The 17,593-nt window shown below is 37.6% G+C and overlaps 1 protein-coding gene across 2 annotated transcripts in view; it reads left to right on the top strand.

The window, feature by feature from the left end:
• Positions 1-17,593, top strand: part of dcc (DCC netrin 1 receptor) — a 1,120,333-nt gene that overhangs the window by 817,823 nt on the left and 284,917 nt on the right. For both annotated transcript variants that reach the window (XM_008117567.3, XM_008117566.3), the window contains exon 9: positions 1,476-1,630. In XM_008117567.3, the coding sequence (XP_008115774.2) occupies positions 1,476-1,630 (155 nt within the window). The remainder of the gene's footprint in view (positions 1-1,475; positions 1,631-17,593) is intronic.

Raw genomic sequence — 17,593 nt, 5'->3', positions numbered from 1 at the left:
AAACTTAAAGAGTTGCTAACCATACAGTGGATGTTGTTAGACCAGAGAAATAAGTTTATCCATGCCTCACACCTCTGAGGATGCCTGCCATAGATGTGGGCGAAACGTCAGGAGAGAATACTTCTGGAACATGGCCACACAGCCTGAAAGACATACAACAACCCTGTGATCCCAGGCATGAAAGCCTTCGACAACACAAATAAGTGACTGCCCAATGCATTTATCGGTAAAGCAAATCCTATTGGCTTTCACCTTACTTATCGGTACACAAGCCTGGTCCCTCTTGTGGATTTCCTTTCATTTCTTCTTTAAAAAAACAACATTTCAAGCATCCCTTCATCCTACTCTCTCTTGATACTATTTTGTCAATTATTACATCCTCTTACATCTACATAATAAATCTGGTAGACTTAAGTCCCATTCACACTGCCATATAATCCAGTTTCTGAATGCAGATTATCTGTTTTAAATTGGATTATATAGCAGTGTAGACTCATAAAATCCAGTTTAAAACAAATAATCTGCATTTAGAAATTCGATTATGTGGTTAGTGTAGTCGAGCCATAGATAATCATTTTTAAACTAATGAGAGAGTTTAGGCAAAAGGTTTAAGTGAAGCCAACTTTAATGGAACCCAGAGCAAAACATGTGGTATAAATGTCATCTTCAAGGATATAACATTATCCTGATTGTCCTCTTTAATAACTCTCCTTTTTAGTCATTACACAATTATACAGAGTGAACAGAGGCAAAGAACAACAGAGATGTGCAGAAGAGAGGATTCAGCAGGGTTTCATGTGGGGTGAGGGAGAAGAAAAACCACTCCTGGGTACCTATTGAAAATCTTTATTGACCAGCCTCATTCAGTGCTGCTTCTCATCCTATGGGTGAATTATGAGAGCAAAAGTTGGACAAAGCATCTAACTATTTTCCTGCAACAGTAGACTAAAGGCTGCTACCCATGATCATGGCCTGTATATCCAGCTGTAGAAAGACAGGCCGATGCTTGCCTACTGCTCCCCCAACTTTCTACTGACCAGCAGATAAGGAGTTCAGAGAATTCCAGCTGAGAAAAGGGGAGGGAGGACAGTAGATTTTGATACCTACATTGCTTAAGGGAAGGCTAACTGTCAGTTTTGGAAAAAAATAGCAGTTATTTGTAAAAATTTGAAAAGTTTAGTTATTGCTACAAGTTGTTCACATCAACTCCCCCATCTTTCAGTCTGGGTTTATCAATATAAATGCCTTAGAGCATGTTGTCTATGTGAAACACCATTGTTCTATAAGTGTATTGTTTGTATTAGAATCACTGAATAGTTGATTGTTCATTGTTCCAAGGTTGTACCCTTGACTTTGTTTTGTCTTCTCTAAACACACATATATACTGTTAAGTGGTTGTTTGTATCCACTGAGAACATTTGTCTGAGACATTTCATCCTGACCTTCTTGCTCCTTGCATTTCTGTTTTTGTTTAGGGAGCGGGCTCTAAACACGTCTCAGTCTGGGGTGCTCCAGCTCACAGTGGGGAATCTGAAACCCGAAGAGACCTACACCTTCCGAGTGGTGGCATACAATGAATGGGGACCAGGAGAAAGCTCGCACCCCATTAAAGTGGCAACACAACCAGAATGTAAGTATAATTGTTTAAATATTAATAATAACAACAACCACAATAACAACACCATGTAATTGGGGTATAACATCCTTTTCATCAAAGAGTGAAATGTCAACATATATAAACATGAACATAAAACATATAAAACGTAACACTATAAATATACCTGCATGTTGCTTTCTCCTAAAAAAATACTACATACAAACTGTGATGATTGTTACTCTACTAGCAGGAAAACTTCAGTGGCTCCTTTCTCCCTTATTGTTAGACCTATCAGGATGAAACTTGCCACAATTGTAGAACACATTTATCAATATTAACCACCCACCCACCCCAAGTTTCAGAATGTTCCACTTATCCACTGATTTTTGAGGAATTTTTAGTTTTTACAAAAAAATGTACAAACAATTTTTAAGCCTACAACAGCTATCTGCTTGACACAGGATAAGCAGGGCACAATTCCTCCCAAGTTTCAGAAAGATTCACACATCTACAGATTTTGGGGGAATTTCTAAGCTTTTGACAAAAACCTTTTTTTTAAAAAGCCACAACAGCTATCCCCTTTAATGACTCTATGTGGCACACAGCACATACCATAGAACTTCAATTTAGGGATTTTCCTCCCAGTCTATCACAGATTTACTATCAGTCCTCTCTCATTCAATAATTTATCTGAACTCTAAACTGTGTGACTGGCTGCTGCTACAGACGGACAGTAGCTCACCCCTACCTTATCGGGGCTTTCTGATACAAAACTACATTTCCCAGAATCCTTGGTCTACCTCCCAGCTTGCTTTCCCTCCCACAATGGCGACAAGCAAACTGGCTCTCCTTAATTTAAAGACAAATGGCCTATTTGGCTTTGCACCACTGTTACTGTTTGCTACTTATGCAGAAAATGAAACTGACTTTGGGAGACTAAACTTTAACGAAAAGTCATAGCTGAATGTTTTGATTCTTAAGTGTTTTTGCATGGACACCCCTCAATATTGTGTGGTATGTACAAATCTTACGAAACAGATATATGAGGCACAAATGATTTTTTGCACAGCCCTAATATGCACAGTTGCATTTTGTGTGGGATATAAACACAAAGAAAATTCAAGTACTTAATTCAATTTTATGATGTCTGTTTTTATTTCTATTTGTAATATTCAGTGATTTCTAAAAACCGATTCTTACCAGAGACTATCATTCTGGAATTAAAAAATCATATTCAAACTTGACTAATAGATAACATTAAGCTCAGTTCAAAGTAGACCAACTCCACAGTCCTACCTCTGTGCTTTCTTTTATTGTATGTGATGCATTTCTGAACACAGTTTGCTGACTCAGTAAACCCACTTTGGACCCTTTTTCACATCTTTTAAAATGTTTTTTTCAGTGTCTACACTATCCAATGATAGGGTTGGCCCTGAGTTTGTTGATTATTGCTAAGAAGCCTCCAGCAGCTTCTTAGGCACAGAAGGAGGAAAGGCTAAATGCAAGACACATGTGTTTCTTTGGAGATCCATTTCTTGGGAAATTGTTTTTCCTCATCTTTGTTTTAAATCCTGTGCTCTTTTCTTTCTTCCTACACTTTCTATGTATCAATCATGGTTAATTATATGGAAGAATCCACACAGGTTATCCTTTGCTCTGTGCTGGAGCATGTCATCACCAACCTGTATTTCCAATGGGATTTCAAAATGTTTGTATCATTTGGAAATACCAAAAGCTGTTATGCAATCTAGCAAAGCTGGGAAATAATATCTGACAGAAAAGGGCATCAAAAATGTGTGCCTCTCATTTTCTCTTTTTAAAATGAAAAACAAAATGAATACTATTTCTCCATCTGCAATCAGTTTAAGAGATCAGTACAAGTTCCAGCTCTTCAGATAATTATTCTGAATATGAAGGGTGGAATTTATTTTATTTCAATTTCTCTAGTTCTGTATTAAGTCTTCTCATTTTTATTTTTATTTTTTTTTGCTAAACCCTGTTCCCTTTCATTTCTTTTCACTCTAATACCATATAATTTAACAACTGAACTATCAGTTAAGATCTAAATCTCCCATTGCCTAAGAGTGGCCAGCTTTTTTCTCTTCATATGGATTCTTTATGAATTGATACTGAATCACTTCCAGTATGCTTGCTATTCTCTGCAAACAGGAGACAAGATATGGGGATCAGTTTTCAGCTCACCTGGCTCAGGTTACCAAAATGGTATAACTTTATTCACCCAGTGTTCATGATGACTATTTTTGGACTATAGCTACCTGTCAGGACCCAGGCTACAGAGCACCAATAACCATACGCAGAGACCAGAATCTATCTAATATCTTTATTAAGGGATTATATAAAGTCAATAAAAACAAGTGAAGAATATAATTCAGAAGTAGATCTTTCAGGAAAGGTCAAATATAGTCCAGGAAAGCAATGTCCAATATGTGATATTAGAGTCCAAAGTTGTAATCCAATAACTGAAACACACACTTTGCCAAGCAAAGTGTGGGGAAATGACAGGGTCCTTTAGTCCAATGGAGCTTGGCAACAATGCTGGAAGCAAACTAGATTCTTGGCAAACAAGGCTTGATACGTGGCAGCAAGAGGCAAGAAACAAGAACAAGGTCCGAGAAACAAGGCTTGGAACTTGGTCCTGGAGGCAAGGGGCTGGAGTAGCGTAGTCCACACACGATCTCACTCCACAAGGTGACGAATTGACTCCGCAAGGATTTCTTTGCGGGCAAACACCTATATAGGATCTTGTTTTCCCGCCAAGGAACACTTTCCCTGGGGAACAAGAAACGAAACCCATACTGTGTCCAGATGCATGACTCCTTAAGATTTCCCAAGGGAAACAGGCTTAATCAGTTAATTGTCTGGCAGCAATCCTGGCGCTTCTGCGATTCGCCTCCCTAGCGCCTCTATCTCGATTATAATAATCCCGGCAAGAAAATGGGGGAGATTTCTGCTCAAGGCTTGTTTGGCTGACTTCTTGTGGGCAAACATCTTGCAGGTGCAAGGGTTCCAATTCTGGCTGAAACGGTGGGAAACCCAAGTTTTCCTCTTCATCTGCCACAATAGTACTAGGAACGGGACTACATGGCCCATGAGTCATCACACTACCACATTTCCAAATTCAATGGCCAAATTGACTGGGAACCTTGGGAGTTAAATTACAGAAAACTAAGTTTCCAAGTTAATATATTTGCTTAAGAAACTCAAATGCACTAAGTGTGGATTTGCACTGTAGAATTAAAACAGTTTGATACCACTTTGATGCTTAATACTATGGAATTTTGGTAGCTGTTATTTTACAAAGTCTTTAGTCTTCTCTGCAAAAGAGTACTGGTAACTCACTAAACTACAACTTCCCAAAATATCCATTATTTCCTCTAATAATAAAGTAATATGGCTGTGCATGCTTTTCTGTAAAAGCCAAAGAGGACCACTTGTTCAAATATGACACAGGGGTTCTCCATAGTCATGAAATTATCTCATATGTTACAAGGTTAGATACTTGTAAAATAAACAAAAGGTTTAAACAAGAACATTACCTAACTCAGAGAAACACACAAACAATTCTAGGATTGAGGACACTGGTGAAACAAAATGTACAGTTAGGTTATTCTCTGGAGAGGTAAGTGTCCAGTTCACATGAAATTCCATGGACTTCTGTCTTTGTTGAGATTTGGGAGACATGATTTGGAGGTGCTGGCCACTCAGCAATAAAATAAGATATTCTCATATTATACACTGTTTGTTTTCTGCTTTAACTAGAAACCAAATTTTCTTGGCAATGGGGAAAAGAGATATGAAGGAACCAATAAGAAAAGAAACTTTAAGTGCATCTACACTGTCACATTAATGCATATTAACATCACTTTAACTGCCATAGCATTGGGATACTGGAATAATCCCACTTATATATTCAAGTAAGAGTTATTCGACAATGGAATACGCTGCCTGGGAGTGTGGTGGGGTCTCTGTCTCTAGAGATTTTTAGATAGAGACTGGATGGCCATCTGTTTGTATTTCTGGATGGCAGAATGGGATTGGACTGTATGACCTTATGGTCTTATCCACCTCAATAGTTTTATAATAACTTGACTTTAATTTTAAATTCCAGGAGAATACTTTAGGGAAAATGTATTTTCTTTCCCAAAGGTATCTCTGAGTTTATCTGTATGCTTCTATGTATTCACTTATGTCAGTGGGAAAAGAGGTTTCAATTCCTCAACAGGATGAGTTGGGGTAACTCTGGGTTTAAGGTAATCTGCTTTTTACCTTTGATACTGCTTAAGTTGACCCTCTTTCTCAGAAAATTGAAGTGCCATAATGATAAAGAGTCTTCTATCACTTGTAATAGCTGTTTGACAGCTTGGCATGCATGCTGTTACTGGTCGGTGTAAGCATAGTGGGAAGAAGTATCAATTATACCACAAAGTAATTTGATAGAATCAGAGTTTAGCATTTCAAAGTTGACAGTCTGTATACATTTCCAGTATTTTTTTTCTTTGTCATCTTGGCATCCTAATTGAATAATGTTTACTTGCCGATTGTGATTCAACTTATCTATGAGTTTTCTTTTCCTAAAGATTTCATAAATACTAATTATGCTTTGTGGTATGATATGCCTTTGAGATAAGGAAATATTGCCATCATCATTAGTATGTCTCCCTATTGGAAGCAGAAAGGCCCATCTGCGTATCCATCTGGCTCTATGTAGACTTCTGTTCAAGTTGGACATAAACCATAGTAAAATCAAGCTCAAAGGAAGAGTAGATCTGTGACCAATACATTCTAGGCTGAACCAGCAGGACAGCAATCTCTATGTCTATGGAAGTAAAAGGACCACTCTAGTCAGCTTTTCTCAGATCTCACCATTTCTGGGCACCACAGTTCTATATGGATAGTGAGTGACAAGTTAAAAAGAGACCAAAAAGATGGAAGGTTTGGAAAACAAGTCCTGTCACCCAGAGATGATATGATAGCCATGCTTAAATATCTGAAAGGATGTCACATGGAAGATGGACTAACACTATTTCTTCTGCTTCAGAGACTAGAGCACAGACCAATGGATTCTAATTGCAGATAAAGAGATTCCATCTAAACATTAGGAAGAGCATTAAAATTGTATAAAAAGTTTGATAGCGGAATAGATTGTCTTATAGAGGTTGTATGACAATCTTTTGGGAGTGTTTGAATCATGTCTTCTTGAATGTTACTGGATCTTACCAGATGGGCCTTGGGTCCCAATCTAAGATACTATGATTTTATTGCTGCTCCCTATCCCAAAATCTCCCATCTGAGATGGTCCCCTCATACTTTTTGATGATAGTGAGAGCTGTGTTTGGGGAACACACAGATTTGCATGTCTTCTATACTTTTAATGCTTGGTAATTTCTTAAAGCCACATCCTAGATATATTGTCCTCATATCACCCTAAGAATAGAAATAAAGAAGTTATTTTCAAATGCACATATACAATAATTTTTTCACTATGGAAAGATACTGTTGTGGCAAGGCTAGAAGAAGCTCAGTATGTTCTGGAATACATAGAAAGCACTGGTTAGACTTCAGTGTCACCATTTCTGACTTAGAATCATACTCTGTACCTTCAGTTTCAACCAACTATCCTTATCCTTTATCATCACAATTCAGGCCATTTCCATTCAAAAACTTGGACCGCATTATTGTTGAGGTTTTGATGTGTCTGCAATACACTTCTAGACAACATCAAGGTTCTTTGGAACACAGTTTGAAAAGCATTGGATTGATTCCAAGAAAAGAAACCTTTTTTTTTCAAGGCCGACATATCATCAAAGCGGGAGGAATGGCATCATAAACACAATCAATCATCAGTGTTTAAGGAGCACATCCCTATTAGCTAGTGTGCCAAAATCTGTTCTTTGGAAGTTTTTTTTCCCCCTTGAATTATGCAAAGCTTTTTCCTGCCTCACTCTCAGGGCACTTTTTTTTTTGAAAAAATGTATTTAAGTAGTATGTTAGAGTTTATCACATTATTTCATAGTAGCTATGGGTTCTATCTGTTTTCTTTTCTTCTCTGTTAGATATTTCCCCATAGTATTACACCTTCTCTGGCTGCTTGTATTAATATGTAAACACACTAGAGGAAGAGTAACCTCATTACATAACAACAACAACAACAACAACAACAACAACAACAACTTTATTTTTGTATCCCACCTCCATCTCCTCAAAGGGACTCAGGGTGGCTCACATGGGGACAAGACCAGAGTGTACCAAGGAACACTTTAAAATAATGGCTTCTTTTCCTGTTAATTAAGCATATAGACACTTCACTATGGATGTAAATCTTTCCTTCTTAAATTCTAATCTGCAAGCATACATAATCTGAAATGTTCTCATCACCGGGTGAGATTAGGAGTGTTTTAGCTGTACTTTTCAATAATTTTACAATAAATGCAAAACAAAAAGGTATTGAGGAAAACATACTGGTTTTGCACAAAAAACGGTTTTGCACAGAAAACTGTAATTTCACTATGTTTTTAATAAGAAGAGAATTTGTAGTGAAGTAAGTTAGTTGTTGTGTGCTTACAAGTTATTTCATGATAAGCTTTTTTCAGACTAGGTTTATTCTTGCTTTCCTTTGAGATTGAGAAAATATGACTTGACCAAGGTCACACAGTGGATTTATATGGCCCAGCAGGTTTCAAACCCTAATCTCTATTATCATAGGCCAACAATCAAATAGTGACACAATGTCCAATATGGAAGACATAAGAAGGAAGGAAGGAAGGAAGGAAGGAAGGAAGGAAGGAAGGAAGGAAGGAAGGAAGGAAGGAAGGAAGGAAAGAAGAAAGAAAGAAAGAAAGAAAGAAAGAAAGAAAGAAAGAAAGAAAGAAAGAAAGAAAGAAAGAAAGAAAGAAAGAAAGAAAGGACATTTTCTTGGCTCTGTCAACACACCCTTTCTTATACAAGGGTGAGAAAATTTGTAAAGATTCCTGACATTGCTAATTTTGAACAGAATGTCTCTAGGTTGTGCTAACAGTCAATAATAACTTCACAATTTTCTATTATAAAGTGACTGACTTACTAGTAGGTTCAGAGAGATTCAAATCCCAACCCTGTCGTTATCCATCAACCAAACCTACTTAATATAAAATGAAGGTATCTATGCACATCCCTAAGCATCTTGGATGATGCAATGAACATTTAAAGTGAACAGTAAGGCAGGAAGGATTTTTGGTCACCCTCGTGACCAAAATACACTTGTCATTTGTTATGAGAAAATGTGCAACATGCTCTTCAAACATGTAAATAATGTAATTAGCAAAATGTAATCATAATCAGATGAAACATGTATAATTGGAGAAAATGCACATAAATGTACTTTATCCAAAAGAAAAGAAGTTGTATAACTTATGGAAATCACCAAAATCAGTGCACAAATTTGGATAAATGTGTGGATTTCAGTGCAGGATGGAAACAAAGTTAAACTGATTTAACCCAGAACCCAGTACAACCCAGAAGAATTTCTCCATCAGATTAATGTCTTAGTTCAATAACTACTAGTCACCAGTGCTCACTGAAGGCATTTGAGCCATTAAACTAGCTGTTTCAGAAAGCTCTAGGAGTACCAGCTCACAGTAAATGAGGATGATTTTTTAAACAAGTCACATCTGAATATGGCCATTCTTTCAATATTTCTGTGCACATATCCATAGAAGTTTCTATATGCAAGTCCATGCATATGCCATTTGAGTATGCAAAATAGTTTGGATACATTTACACAGAGCTGCTTTGTTTTCACGATTTATTCTTTTCTGCAATTTTGGGCAGGGGTGGCAACATTTGAAAATGTTTATTCATTTGTCTTCATTTATTTGGTTTAACAGTTTCAGTTCACCACTCCATCCACTTAGAAAATTATTTCGCAAATTTATTAAACAAGATACAGAAAGAAAGAGAGAGAGAGGGAGGGAGGGAGGGAGAGGGAGAGTGCAATGGCTGAAAACACATCATGACAGTCAGAACACAGGCTCGGGGATCTTATTTGTAATACACTATTGTTGTTTTTGCTGTTAAGTGCGTTCTAGTCAATTCCAACTTAAGACTCATCGACACAAGCCAAATGAAGAAGGGCAGAGGTGAATGGACTCCCTGATAATGCATGGAGAGAAGTCACCATACACACCACCGAATAGTTTTTCCCCACATTAAAGTCAGGGAATGAGCTGGAGTTTACCAAAAGCTGCAGAGCTTCTTTGCGCACTGGCAATATGTAAACAGTTGGGCCAGTTCCGATTTAGACCTGGCTGCCATTATTTATATGGCTATCCCCCTTGCCTTGGGCTTAGGTGGCCCAGGGAAAAGAAATGACACTAACGAATGCTGTCATGTTACTGTCGCTCTTACTTTTTTTCACCCCTGCCTTCTTTGAGTCAAAACTGAGGACAAGTGACAACTTGGAGAAATCATCCCTATGACAGAAAAAGGACAGTGATGGTAAAGGTGGTAAAAGGACTGTGATGATAAAGATTCCCTCCTGCCTGGCCACGCAGACCACCTCTGCAGTGGCTTGAATGCTGTAGACTCTCCAAATGCTGATCTGGAGTTTTTCTGCTGCAGACCAACCTCAGGGTTGCCTTCCCTAAACCAGCATCACTTCCAGAAGACACTGAAGAAATGAGATGCACAGAGTTGGCAGATTTTAGTATACCCAGCTAGAATGGGCACATTGAATGGATGGTAGCAACAGGAAGCAAGCCAATGAATGTAATGTGTAGCAAGTAAGAGAAGGGAAAAAATTAGGTTCTGCGGCTGAAGCTATAAAAGGAGGTTTAGGACTTAACCTGCAGGCCTCCAGACTGTGCTGCAATTCTGCAGATGACCTTAAGGTCACCCACATAGATTGTAGCAAACGGGGCCCTCACTTAGGGGATCAAATAAATCAAGGTGACTAAGTAGAACTGACAGCTCTTTAATTCACTCTTTGAATGTGCAGTTTATGGTTAGATTTATCAGCACACCGTGCATTACTAAAATAAATAAATCCATTTTACTGTGATAGACAGATGCCAGCAAGATAATCCCACCACCTGCACTTTGTCAATACACACTTGCCAGTCAGGTGAAATTAAATATTGCAGTTAATCATGCTGTACTCTTTTCTCAGAGAGCAGGGTTATTTTTTTAAAGCCATGCACACACGGTTCTGGCAGCCTGGAAGACTGTATTGCTTAGATCGATTCAATCAACCTGCTTTTGGCTCTCAACTATTCTTTGGATGAAAAGGAAATGAACATAACTTTTAATTCCAACTAGAGTTGCTGGTAATTTTGAATTGGACTTTATAATCAATACTTACTTCTTGATTTATTCTTCCAAAATTAGTTGGAGAGAGGCTTCAACAGGGAGGTATTTAAAAAATGATTATGAACTAGCAATGCTAAAAATGCTTGCACATTTTCTTACTTTCAACATATTGAGATGAATTATTTAAAAGTAATCGACTACCTCTCAATCATTCAAATCTATGCATCAATCAGTATGAATATTTGCATGCACACGCACACAAACACTCAAACATAGTGACTGAGGTATTGCATCTGGAAATGTATCTCCAGCATATAGCTGTGATAAACTGCCACAGAATCACAGAGTTGAAGGGGCCTCATGGGCCATCATGTCCAATTCCTGCTCAGTGCAAGATATCTAACTAAAATGTCTCTAAGAGGTAGCTGTTCAGCCTCTTTCTGAAGATGTCGACAGGAAGAGAGGTCACCACCACCTCTCTAGGCAATCGGTCCCTTTGACAAACTGCCAAGATGTTCCTTCTGAAGTTCCATCAATGTCTACTCTCCATTAGAGCATCCTATTATCTAAGGGCAGTAGACAACAGGTCAGCCTCTCCCCTTTGTGATAGCCCTTTAAATATTTTAAGAGTGCAGACATGTTACCCCTCATCGTTTCTTCACAAGCTGAGCAAGCCCTGCACCTTCAACATTTCCTCACATTTTTGATTTTCTATATCTCTTGTCATATTTATTACCTTTAACTGAAATTGTTCCAAATGATGCCCTTCTTAAAATGAGATGTTCAGAACTGAACATAATATACCAAATAAGGCCTGATCCATGAAGAATATAATTGGATTATTAATTCCACCCATTTGGACACTGTCCATTTATTGATGAAGGTTAAAAATAGCCATCCCTTTCTTTGCTCCAGCAACTACCACCCGACATGATTTTCAGTGTAGCAGCCCCTCTTAGGATCACAATCTTTGCATTAGTGAAGAGTGGAAGAAGCTGGAAAAATACATCCACAGACATGTGCAACAGATATTTTCAGGTAAATGAGAATCTGTAAGATGTCCCTAAATATTGCATTATTGCTGTACATTTTAGCCAAAGGAGAATATTTATTATGTGTCTGCTACTCATTGTCCACCAACGTAGAAATGCCATTCAGAGGAGATACCCCTGAAAGTTGATCTGGTGGTGGTGGTGGTGGGGGGGGGGGTCTTTGTGTGTCATTGTGTGGTTCAGACAGAACTCTGGTGTCTACAATGTCCATAAAACATAGGTTAAAATGGTGAGAGTTAATTTTACACCATCATAACTAATTAACAAGAAACCAGCCAAAGTATTTTCTGTGCAAAAAACACTGTAAGAGATGTTTGAATGCTTTTTAGTATCTATAATTTTTCCCCCAAAATGGCAGCTGCCATATAGAACCACTTTGCTGACTTTTTAAAAAGTGTCATACTTCCTCATCTGAAGCCTTTTAAAAGTCCTTGTTTAGAAAACATCAGAACTGCATAGTAGTAAGCCAGAAGCAATCATATGCCACTACTTGGTGAATACCACGCTATGGCTGGGCTTACTGACCTCAATGTGATGAGGTCCTTTGACATAGGGTAATCCTATGAATGAAATACGTCCATGTTGCCCTACCATCAGCCACCCTGGTCAGGTTTTGCAGACTCAGGGCCATGGTTTCCTTGATTTCAGTCCACAGTTCATCTGGTTCCTGGTCAATTAAGCTGTATAATACACTTCTATTTTTCATATTGTCTTTGACTTCCATCTAAATTGGCATGCCATGATTCCACAGGACAGAATTGTGGCAGTTTAAATGGAAAAACAACACTATAATTCTGTAGTGCTAATGGGTCACAAGTCCCCAAGTATAGGGGATGCATGTGTACTAGAGCAGATAATGGAGTGGCACTGTTTTACCCTTCAGGTATAATTCATGGTAAAAAATGTATGCTTACCGCTTTAACTTCTAAACCGCACTGGAGTAAATTGATTCAGCGTCTGTGGTGCCCGATTGTCTTATTTGTTGGTGTTACAACAAATAACACCAACAAAAAGGCCCTGCAATATTCGCCTTCCTTCTTGACTTTGTTTTGTGTTTGCAGCCATTATTGCCCTTTTACTGCTCTCTTGAGACTATTTTTAAAGAGTTAAAATGATGTTGAACACACAATCTGTTTTTCAATCTTGCAACCTTGAGCGAATTCACATTAAAAAGGCTCTTCAAATATATCTGGCCCAATGCCAGAACAGAAAACTGCTTTGCTTTAAAACTTTTAAAATTTTTAAAGCCAATTGCAGTGTGCTATGGGGTATACCAGTCAGAACTTTATAGTCCAGTTGACAGAATTCCTATCACAGTCATTGGTGATGCTGGCCCAGACTTCTGGGAAGTATAGTCTTTAAAAGTGATTTTCCCACAAAAAGCTGGAATTTGCAGTTTCAGAAGTACATAAAATTATCATCCTAGGAGCTCTAATGCCTTACCAAATTCGAAACTTCAGGAGTTCACAGGATGCAATACTTGCATGAGGTGAAAGGGCACCAGCATGTTTAGCCAAAATGAAATAATCCCAGGTTCTATTAATGGCTGAGCTGCAAAGTCTGCTGATGGTCTGACTTTGGATAAGTCAATGGCCATGATCCTGCAATGTGTGCAAGAGAGTGTTAAGTGTTCATTTGTGCCTATTCAGTTGGTTCTGACTAGCCTACTTGCCAAAGAAAGTAAGCACCACTTCCATAATTTAATAGCTGGGTGGAAAAATGTTGAGACCCAGGAACAATCAGTGACAGCCATGGAGAGAAAAGAGCAGCTACTGCCATCTCTCGATGAGACTGAAGGTGTTTTTCTTTTCTAACTTTAGTGGGATCATACAATCTACCAGTCCACCATGTAGGTAAAATATCATGCATCAAGGAGTTGAATAGGGTGAGGAAAGATACTGAATATATTCTTTCAGTGTGGTCATTAAACATATGAGTTATAGTACATTTGGTCCTGCATTTCCACAGATTCAACTATCTTCTAGAGCTTGAAAATATTCCAAAAATAAATTTCAAAACAAACAAACACACAAAACCTAAACAAAACCAATTTTGGTGGAGTCTTTCTTTCTTTCTTTCTTTCTTTCTTTCTTTCTTTCTTTCTTTCTTTTTTTTTTTTTTTTTTTGCTTGCATTCCATCTTTTCAAGAATTGTACCTGCACAGATCTATCAGGATTCAGGATACAATCTTAGTCTAACCTATTTCAAAGACTTGTTGTGAGAATAAAAGAGGAACTACTTATTCATTATGGAAAAGGATGTGATATGTGAATCAGACAACAATTGTGTACTCTCCCACCCCCAAGATGCACTTAACAATATACTGAATGTATATTCATTCCACTGCAGAATAGTCATGCCATAACTGTGAATACCATCTTGTGAGAGCTTTGTGAACACTCTAGCTTCCTCTGGGTTATTTGACATTTGGTTGTCTGATTAATAAACCAGTTCAGATAGAGATTTCAAAAGTCATCATGGGGTTGGTAAAAAAATGTGTGCTCTGGATCTGTTTTATAATAACTTAAGGCAGGATTTGACTTCTAGCTTCTGAAGCCATTCTGCAAATGTATTGTTCTCACACTGAATGTAAAACAAATCATTGTCTCAATAAGAAATATCCCACACATCAGAACTGCTGAAAAACCATGGTCTGTTTCTCGAGGTTCCACCAAAGGATAGTTGTGATTAAGTAGTCCTTGAGTAGCTTGGCTGTGAATTTTGCTCACTTTTGGCCTGACATAATCAGAAAGGATTTGGCAATCACTATAAAACAAAACAGATCTAATCTCTCTCTTTGTGAAAGAACACAAACAATTTTAGATCCTTTTGAGATTATTCCAAAACTCTTGTTTGATGACTGACTATGGAAATATATTTTTCTTCTCCCAGCTCTCTCTCTACTAGCCTAAATCTGCCAACAGGGTAATGAACTCCTTATCTTTTGAATACCAGAGCTAGGATCATTGTTATCATCCCTGTGGTTCAGTCGGTGAACAAAGAGTCTCTGATGTTTGTGGTAGATACAGCATAACCACATTTTCTTTTCATAATGGAATTATCCATCTTTTTCTGGCTACTAGTAAAAGTAGTTTTCTTGCATTTCTTCCATAAAATAATTGTGTACAAAATGTTCTGAGATGTAACATTATAATGCTGGTATTTGCTAGTGCTTGTAGTATTTGAAGACAAGATCTTCAATCAATTCATGAGAAGACCATATTGTTTGGCAATGAGAGCCATCAAGAAAATATATTCTCAACAATCATAGGCAAAAATGCTGTTATGATTTGCTTGTTTTGCGATTCTTGGATATTGACTTGCAAGGAAATGTTAAAGCACCTGATTGTTTTGCTGTCTAGATAGGATTTTTAAAGTCTGTCATGGAGATAGAACCTTGGGTTGCAAGCTAAAAATTGATATCCTCATATACACAAAAGTACAGAGAAACTACCTCATAAACTATCAATAGGCAGTAATTATGCTGGCTGGGGGATTATGAGATCTGTGAAACAGAAATATTTTTCCAAGCTCTGCACAACATGGAACAGTAGTACAAGAACTTCTGCAGGATCTCCAGCCTTTGAATAATTAAAGAATACAGCAATATCTAGAATCCTGTTGTGTCTTATGCATGTGTAAGTTCTCTCATGAAAGCAGTTGTGTATTTGGTTTGAGGTCATAGGAGCAGAGATGCACATCTAGTTCCTTCCTACATGAAGCACATGTAAGTGAGATCTGGTGCATTATGCATGTTCATTTGTGCATTCGGTTATCCAATTGTGCAATTGTACCATTCTGCAAAAAGATTATATAGCAAAATCAAGGCATAGTTCCATATGTTAATATTTACACTAACGTAGGATCCCAGTGTGGTGTAATAGTTTGAGCACTGGACTATGACTCTGGAGACTAAATGCCCACAGCCATGCCAATTCTCATTCTCAGCCCCAGAAAACCCCATGGTATGTTCACTTTTGGGTCTCAGTGGGTCTCAGTGAGACAGAAACAACTTGAAAGCACACAACAATGATTTTATGGGACTCTTTCTCTACTTCTCTTCTGGTGGCTAACATAATTTAATAGATAAAAAGCCTTCAAAATATGATTGTATTCCCAAAAGCTATGAGAATGGTCTATTAGCCCCTTTCTCAACGTCTGAAGCTCTTCTGTTTATGACCAAATAGAGAATTTATTAGACATCTCCCTAACTGGTAATCATTTTCCACCAGATGTAAATATGTCAATGCAATAATAACAACTAGACTTCCCTATAATAATGAACAACAGAAAACATCAAGCCAGCATGGAAAATACTGACGTACAGAAATTACAAATCTGTCTGAAAGAGAAGCAGAGCTACAGCCTCCTGAAATGTGAATCTCAACCTGTGTTGGCCAAGAGTCAAAGGTGGTTGGTGTGTGCATTTCATGCCAAATGGCTGTCAAATCTTCTGAACGTGTTTAGAGCAGGGGAGCTTGGATTTCATTATGTTAATAATTACATTGCCTCCAAGCCTTTTGAAGTCTTGTCACCCTTCACAATCCAGAAGCAGATTTTATAAAGTGTAATTAATGCTGTTAAACTTCAAGGAGACATGAAGAGATTGAAGAGGATGATGAAGGAATCAAAGTGGGCACTCTGCTCAACAATACATACAAATGGCCTCATAGATGGCTTATTTTGACAATGTTTTCAGTGTAAAGGAACAAGATGAGGACTCTCTGCTGAAACAAGAAAAGAAGATTTCTGTAGTGCATGATTAGCACCGCTGGAAGTGACCTGGGAAGGATTTTGAGATCATGAGCCTGCATATGCCTTGCCATCACTATTGTGATGGATAGTTACAGAAAAGGATAACCTCCATAGAGGAGGATTATATTATAAATTGCTCTTATATGTTTTAAATGTTTTAATGCATCTTATAATTTTATTTTAAAATGTTTATTTTAATTGTACACTGTTTTCGAAACATCTAAAAACATTTTGGTAAGATTTTGGTAAGAAGGTGGGGATATAATTTTTTAATGTAGTTCTCATAGCTAGCAAGCGAGTAAATTGCTGTGTATGCTACTAAGGCTCTGTGTGCAGAAATCCCAAAATTATTGTTGTGCTAGAAATGTGAAGAATATTCAGAAGTATTTTTTTCTCCTCAGTAAAAAAGAATGGCAGCGGTAAAAAAAAAACAAAAAAACAGATGGCACAATATAAGGCAGTTGAGGAAATGGCCCACTACCACAAAACATTTTGTCACCTAGGATTTTTTCTTCTGGTTCAAAATGGGTTTATATAAAACACTTCATCTTTTTCATTCCAAAAACCATGTATTTGTGCAAAATACACAATTTTCAGAAGGAAAAGACTGTTTGAATGCCAACCATCTCTTCCTTATTTTTGATGCAAAAATATTTCCCAAAGTGCAGAAAACCATTGGAAAAAGTGAAAAATTATTACACCTTTTGAAATTATTCATTCTTGTTCATATGAATGAAATAATTTCATTTTGTGATTCTGTGTGTACTCAAGAGAGTGCATGTGAGTTTGTTTGGTAGAGGTGGAAACAATATTTGCAGTGATTCACTGTCAGGTTGAAAAATAGCCAGGAAGCCTCTTTGGAAAACAAAATAGGGTAGCAGGAATT

The sequence above is a fragment of the Anolis carolinensis genome, chromosome 2 (genome assembly GCF_035594765.1).
Source record: "Anolis carolinensis isolate JA03-04 chromosome 2, rAnoCar3.1.pri, whole genome shotgun sequence".
Taxonomy (NCBI): Eukaryota; Metazoa; Chordata; class Lepidosauria; order Squamata; family Dactyloidae; genus Anolis; species Anolis carolinensis.
This window is presented reverse-complemented; position numbering and strand designations above follow the sequence as displayed.